Below are 7,875 nucleotides of genomic sequence, written 5' to 3'. Positions count from 1 at the left end.
CACGTAGTCACAATGTGGTAGTTGTGTGAGTAGTAAAGGAGACACACAGGTGGAAAACTAGGTTTCTCGGAACACAACCCCCCTATTTCCATTTCTAGTAATACCCTACGGATATATTTGCACATTAATGACATAATTTACATACACAAACTTCACCACAAGTTCATTTATCACAGTAATATTTATAATAACAAAAGTTTGGCAGCAATCTAAATGTCTACCAGTAGGGGCCGGGTTCAGTGAGTTATGATATTTCCAAAAAGAACGAGGGTGTTCTCTTATACTGACATTGCATGATCTGTAACATATATTATTACACAAAAAGAGACAAAATAGAGAACGGTGAGTAAAGTATGCTGCTCCTTGGTGAAAAATGAGATAAAATACATACGTAATTCCTTACAGATGCATAAAGTAATATCTTAGGAACATAGAAGGGAAACTAATAATTTTGACTGCCTCTGGAGGTTGAAAGTGATTGGCTAGAGGACAGAAGTGAGGAGAGATTTCACTCTATGTGCTCTTATTTACTTTTTTAAAAATATATTTATTTGTTTTTGAGAGAGAGAGAGAGCCCAATGTGGGGCTCAAACTCATGAAACTCAACATCATGACCTGAGCTGAAACCAAGAGTTGGCTGCTTAACCAACTGAGGCACCCAGGCGCCACCCCCCTTATGTTACCATTTGAATGCAGAATCACATTACCCACTCAAATGTTAAAACATTTTAAGTAAGAAAATATGATAAAACATTTAACCTTGGAAGACTACCAGTCGATAATGCATGCTTCACTGTTGAAGAGACAGCTAATAAGAAAATCTCAATTCTGGAAAGCAAAAATTACACAGGCCACGTTCTTTGACCACCATGCAATAAAGCTAGAAATGAGTGCAGACTCTCACGGTCCCCAACACAGGCCTCAGTCCTGCCTAAACTTGAAGCCTCCGGAGTTCAATGATGACAGAGGCTTTCTAACTTAGTCAAGTCCTTTGCTCGCTTTTATTCCCTCACCATAGAGGCTATTGAAGAAAGAGGTCAATCGTGAGTCCAGATACAACACTATTGTGCCCTATTGCAGAATGTCTTATTAAATATGCTTTCTGAACACAACTATGTGACCGAGACCTTGATCTGTCTCTCTGGATGGGGAGGATCTATCTGGGAGTCTGGCTCAGGCACCAAAAGATTACCATATAATTCATGTTTTCACTCCCTCTTCTCCCCTTATCAGGCCATTCCCAAAAGGTGATTGAGAGGTCACCTCCCAACCTGCCTATATCTCATTAATAGGGGAATAGTGAAAAGTGTATGAGGAGACACTGAGGTAGCTGGAGATGGGGTCACAAATACCCACAGGTAAACATCACCCTCTTACTGGATATCTTGATCTTTTTACCTTAACAGTGTAGATCAGAATAGGTCATCATGTGATGTCACAGAGGTCTCATTGGTAACCTAACAGATATGATGTGAAATGTTTTAGCAGGAAAAAACTGTTTAAAAAAATTTTTTTAATGTTTATGTATTTTTGAGAGATTGAGAGAGACAGAGAGCAGGTAGGGTAGGGGTAGAGAGAGAGGGAGACACAGAATCCAAAGCAGTCCCCAGGCTCTGAGCTGTCAGCACAGGGCCTGATGTGGGGCTCAAACCCATGAACTGTGTGATCATGACCTGAGCTGAAGTCGGACCCTTAACCAACTGAGCCACCCAGGCGCCCCAGAAAAAACTGTTTTTTTTTTTTTAAAGTTTATTTATTTTTGAAACAGAGAGAGACAGAGCATGAACAGGGGAGGGGCAGAGAGAGAGGGAGACACAGAATCTGAAACAGGCTCCAGGCTCTGAGCTGTCAGCCCAGAGCCCGATGCGGGGCTCGAACTCTCGGACCATGAGATCATGACCTGAGCCGAAGTCGGACGCCCAACCGACCAAGCCACCCAGGTGCCGCGAGAAAAAACTGTTTTAAAAAATTGAATTGCAAAGAATTGAATGAGTGGGTATGTGAGTGCACATGCGTGTGTGTGTGTGTGTGTGTGTGTGTGTGTATACACATTACAATTTTCTAACATTATGAGCTTTTGGAATTAAGATATACAAACTCCAGAATATGGTTAATACTTTACTAATCAAATATCAGACATTCTGAGTAGATGACCTTTTATTTAAATGTTTATATATGTAGAAACATACAATGTGTGTTCTATTTTTGCCTTTTCAATTCTCTGATACCTGGTTAAATAGTTCATGTTAGTAGATATTCTCTGGTAAAGTAACTATTGTGGTGTCTGTTTTTCTGATTCGACCTTGGCTAAATACACAAGAAAACAGTAATTCCAATCAAAATCCTAATGGAAAAATTTTAAAAACCTTTCACAACTATTAAAATGCTTCATCCAGAAGAGAAAAAGAATCTAGCAACAACAGAAAAGCCTCTGAAGAAGCATAAAGGCGGGGCTAGGGAGAGATGTCATTGCCCTACCAAATGTTCATGCCTGTTCTGAAGCTGTATCAATTTTAAGGACTGTGAAACTGGCACAAGAAAAGAGACAATGTAACAAGCCAGAAGGAACAAAAGTAGACACAAATATTAATGGCAATTTTATGATATCTCACAATTATTTTTAAAAAATTAAATAACTCCAACTTATATCAAAATTAGTTCGGGATAGATTTAAGAGTTACACGTCCCCCAGTGTAACACTTGGTTGAGGCAAGACTCCTTAATGGATGTTAATACCATTGGATGAAAGAAACAGGATATTCACATGGTGGGAAAGTTATCGCCCCACAGGTTACTCATTAGCTTTGAAGGCAGGTATCTGGTGGTCACCACCTTAACTATTGTAGTAAAAAATACTTAACCCAAACCTAATCAAGCCTCTAGACCTGACTTCAAGTTTAAAGAAGATGAGGGTATGGGGCGCCTGGGTGGCTCAGTCGGTTAAGCATCTGATTTCACCTCAGGTGATGATCTCACGGTAGGTGGGTTTGTGGGTTCGAGCCCCGCGCTGGGCTCTGTGCTGACAGCTTGGAGCCTGGCGCCTGCTTTGGATTCTGTCTCCCTCTCTCTCCTTGCCTCTCCCTTGCTTGTGCGCTCTCTCTCTCTCAAAAATAATGAATAAATAAACATTAAAAAAAAAGACTCACAAATTTAACTACGTACAAATTTCAACTTTTGGGTCACACATAAGCACCATAAACACATGGCACACGATCCACTGGGAAAAATACATATGCAACACATTTGACAAGAAAAGTTGAATATTCTTGTTCTGTATTCCAGTCCTGACAACTCAAAAGATAAATCAGAAATATGGAAAAACAGAGCCCAGTCTGAACATCGCTTCATTCCTGGGCTCTGTGCTCTCTTAGGCAAACTCCTTAACCTCTTGGAGCCTTTGTTGTGTCATCAGTGTGTTGCCGGTGACAACCTTAAAGCGCTGATGTAAGGACTAGAGGCACTGGTACTGTGCTTGACATATAATAGCCTCCTAATAAATTGTGGTTATTATTATTTTTCACTGTAACTCATATTCTACCTTTGCTACAATTCTTTTTTTTCCAGGCGCCACAATTTTTTTCTTCTTCTGCGTGTGTCTGGGTGTTATAGTACTTTATGCATACTTGCCGAAACTGGAAACAACCCTGTTATGAACTGAATAGTATCCCCGCCCCCAAAAAAACGTTAAAATCCTAACCCCCAGAACCTCAGGATGTGACCTTATCTGGAAACGGGGTCATTGCAGACATAATTAGTTGAAGGATGCAATCATACTGGAGTGGAGTGAATCCCCTAATATGACTGGTGTCCTTATAAGAAGAGGGAAATTTAGACACAGACATACCAGAGGGAAGATGGATGCGAAGACACATTAAAGAAAACTGCCGTGTGACCACACTGATGTATCTCCAAGCCATGGAATGGCAAAGATTGCCAGCAACCACCAGAAAGTGGCAAGAGGCAAGGGAGGATTTTCCCTTACAGGTTTCAGGGGGATCACGGCCCTGCTGAGACTTTAATTTAGGACTTCCGGCCTCCAGAACTGTGAGAAAATTAACTTCTGCTGTTTTAGGCCACCCAGGTTTTGGTATTTTGTTGTGGCAGTCCCTAGAAAGCTAATGCAAACCCGAATATCCTCCAATGGGTGAATATAAAACAAACTGTGGTACATCTACACAAAAGAATACAATATGAGTGAATCACAAAGACATGCTGAGTGAAAGCAGCCCATCTCCAGAAGTTACATCCTGTATGATTCCATTTATGTAACATTCTGTTACAGGCAAGTCGACAGGGACAGAGAACAGCTCAGTGTCTGCCAGGGGTGGGGTGGGGCCAGAGTTTGACTACAAAGGGGAAGCGGGAGGGAGAGTTTTGGAGTCACAGAGCTGCTCTGTGGCCTGATTGTGGCTCTGGTTACATGAATCCATGTATGTGTTAACAGTTACAGAACTGTATGTCCAAAGGGAGTTAATTTTACAGTCTGTTAATTTAGGTATTAAAAAAAAAAAAGATACACACACACACACACAGACACATATGCCCAAATAAATATCTTTTTTTAAATGCTTTAAAAGTGGGGCACCTGTGTGGCTCAGTCGGTTAAGCATCTGACTCTTGATCTCAGCCCACGGTTCGTGAGTTCGAGACCCACATTGGGCTCCGAGCTCTTGGTACAGAGCCTGTTTGGGATTCTGTCTCTCCATCTCTCCGCCCCTCCCCTGCTCGTGCTCTCTCTCTCTCTCTCTCAAAATAAACGAATAAACTTAAAAAAAAAATTGATAAAAATACTTTAAAAGAAATTTCCCACCTGGGTGTCTGCCAGAAAGGCAGCTTTGTGAAGGCCCTGCCACACCAGCCCTTATGTTCTGTGAGCCTGTTCTTCCGTCCGTAAAGGGAAGGAATCTGTCTCGAGCAGTGGTTTTCACAGCATACCCCTTTCCGCGCACCCCGAATTGTGTCCTTGGACAGTCCTTTTATGGAAATGGGGGTGGCAATGGGTTTAGAGAGAAAGGGCATTCAAAAGCCACTGGGCTCTGGGCCCACGTGTCTTTAATGTTTGTATTTTTGAGAGAGAGAGAGAGAGAGAGAGAGAGCGAGCATGAGTGGGGGAGGAGCAGAGAGAGAAGGAGACACAGAATCTGAAGCAGGCTCCGGGCTCTGAGCTGTCAGCACAGAGCCCAACTCGGGGCTTGAACTCACAGACCATGAGATCCTGACCTGAGCCGAAGTGGGACGCTCAACCGACTGAGCCCCCCAGGTGCCCTGTCTTATATATTTTGTCTCAAATCTTCTGGGTTAGAATAGCTGCTCCCAAGCCAGAGCCAGGTTCCTGGGGAGTTTGTACAATCCTGGATTCCAGGGCCTACTCTGGGGCTCACTCATTTGACCCTTTGGCAAGTTCCCCCACGGATCTCAGGGGATGCTGGGACACTGGCTGTAATTAATGGTCAGCAATGCTAAACGAGGCCTTGGAGGGGGGTGGGCAGGGGCTGGGTGGGTGCTGGAATTGTACTGCTTGTTTCTTGTTTGCACCTGCGTGAAGGATGAACCACAAGGAGACAATGGAAACTCCGAAAGGGCTCTAACTCCTGGCCTCCTCTGAGGGAGGCTCAGAAAGAACCTGAAATCATGTGTTGTTACACACAGGATGATTTTGTGCAAAAGCACTTGATAGACAACCAAGTGGCTCTGCCCAGGTAGGGGAAATGCCATTGTGAGGACGAATGTGGCTGACCCCCAGCCAGCAGGGCCAAAGAGTATCATTAATAACCAGAGCTGCCCTCTACTCTAAGCTTTAAACCATTCATGGGCTGGGTAAAATGCTAAGGACTCTAATCCCTACACCCATCTTGTGAGAGTCACGTGTCACTTGTTTGACAGGTGAGGAAACAGAGGCTTTCAGGAGCCCCAGATCACAAGAGGAAGAGGTGTCAGATGTGACACGGCTGGAAGCTCCAGCCTTCAAAGTCAAGACCCGTGAGAGGGACCCTTGAAGCCTGATATCAGGCTCTCTCTCTCTCTCTCTCTCTCTCTCTCTCAGAACATGCTCCGGAGAAGGGGATTTGATGTCCCTTTTCACAAAGGCCGGTGGGGGTTGTCAAGGGCACCCTGAAACCCTGGCATATAGTACAGAGCTCACAATCAAAATTGTTTCAAATTTATATAGTGGAATGGCTTTTTTGAAAACTATTTTAGGGGCACCTGCATGGCTCCATCGGCTAAAGCGCCGGACTTCGGCTCAGGGCATGATCTTGCAGTTCATGGGTTCGAGCCCCATGTTAGGCTCTGTGCTGATAGCTCAGAGCCTGGAGCCTGCTTCAGGTTCTGTGTCTCCCTCTCTTTCTGCATCCCCCCATCCCCCCGCCCTCTCCTCCACCCCCCCTCCAACACTCAGTCTCTCAAAAGTCAACATTTTTTTAAAACCCTGTTTTTTACGCAAATCTAATGTAGAAAAGCAGAGTTGGGCCACTGTGGTCAAAGGTGGGGGCAGGGGTGGCTTCAGGCTCCCCCAGGGCTCCCAGGGTGCACCCCAGTAAAGGGTTCTAACAAGAAGTTGGCACTTACTGTGAGAAGTCCAGGCGGTGCCATGATGTCTAAAGCTCTGAGTTTGGGTTGGAAGGAACCAGGTGGGATCCTGGGGGACTCACTCCTGGGCTATTCAGCCTAGGGCAGGGCGCAGGATACGGGTCCATCCGAGCTGAGTACCACCTTCCCACCCCCCACCCCCCAACTCCGGCCAGGCCGGGGTCAACCATGACGCCGCGGCTCACAGGATAAGAAACATCGTCATCTTGTTGCATGCAATGAATTTTATTCTTTAAAGATAAAAGCTCCCTAAGCTAAAAAGTCCAACACCATCCCCTTTTCCTTGCCCTTCTAAACGGTATCCGCTTGTTCTCTGTCCCAACTCAAAGTTCGACGTTCAGGTTGAATGTTGGCGTTGCCTCCTCAGCAGGTGTCCGGGGCTGGCCAGGACGGCTCACATCTGCATCATCACATGGACCTCCTTCTCGTAGATGTCAGGGATCACACCCACGGGGGAGTTGACCATGTGGACGGTGTTCTTGCTGAACAGCTTGAACTCGTAGTGGATGAGCTGTTCCCAGAAGCCGTTGTTGGGCCGGATGATGGGGCGGCACGACTTGGTCCACGCGTGGGCGTCCAGCAGCGACATGGCGTGGTACTTCATGAGGTAGGCCAGGCAGAGGGCGGCCGAGCGGCTCACCCCCGCGGCGCAGTGCAGCAGCGTGCGGCCCTGCTGCATCTCGACGCTGTGGATGTGGTCAGCGATCGGGTCAAAGAAGTCGCAGAGGCGCGAGCTCGGGACGTCAGCCACCGGCACCTGGACGTACTGGATGTCCTTGTAGAAGGTGTTGACCACTTCTGCCGAGACGTTGATGACCGTGGTGATGTGGTTGCTGGACAGCATGCCCTGGTTGTTGGCCGACACGCCGTTGCTGATGTACAGGCTGCTGGTTATTTGGGAGAGGCCATGGACGGTGGGCTGGCGTGCAGCCGGAGCCGGGAGGGGACACGGAGAGGTCATCGCGGTGGTGGGCGGTGATCTCTCTCCGAGAAAGTTCGGAGCGCCGAACTCGGGCGAGTTCACTTAGCAGCAACCTGTGAATGTCTCAGGCGATGGTCTGGGGGTACAGAAAACCAAGTCACCGGTCACCACCCCTTCCCCGCCCCGGGGACGTCACAATCCTACTGCCCGCCCCGCCCCTCCCGGTTTCCATGGCGATGGCAACTTGGCCACCCAGCCAGGTCTTCAGAGAAACCCCAGATCTCTTTTTATCTCTGTCCGTAGCCCTTCATTTTCCAAAGCCCCAATTCTTATCTGTTGGACTTTTAAAAATGTCCTATTACAAG

The 7,875-nt window shown here is 46.4% G+C and overlaps 1 protein-coding gene across 1 annotated transcript; it reads right to left on the bottom strand.

Annotated features, from left to right (window-relative positions):
- Positions 1-6,794: 6,794 nt before the first annotated feature.
- Positions 6,795-7,664, bottom strand: DUSP21 (dual specificity phosphatase 21). The gene has a single exon (XM_027054075.2). The coding sequence runs from the start codon at positions 7,547-7,549 to the stop codon at positions 6,983-6,985; it is 567 nt and encodes a 188-aa protein (XP_026909876.1). The 5' UTR covers positions 7,550-7,664; the 3' UTR covers positions 6,795-6,982.
- Positions 7,665-7,875: the final 211 nt, after the last annotated feature.

The sequence above is a fragment of the Acinonyx jubatus genome, chromosome X, assembly GCF_027475565.1.
Source record: "Acinonyx jubatus isolate Ajub_Pintada_27869175 chromosome X, VMU_Ajub_asm_v1.0, whole genome shotgun sequence".
Classification (NCBI taxonomy): Eukaryota; Metazoa; Chordata; class Mammalia; order Carnivora; family Felidae; genus Acinonyx; species Acinonyx jubatus.
This window is presented reverse-complemented; position numbering and strand designations above follow the sequence as displayed.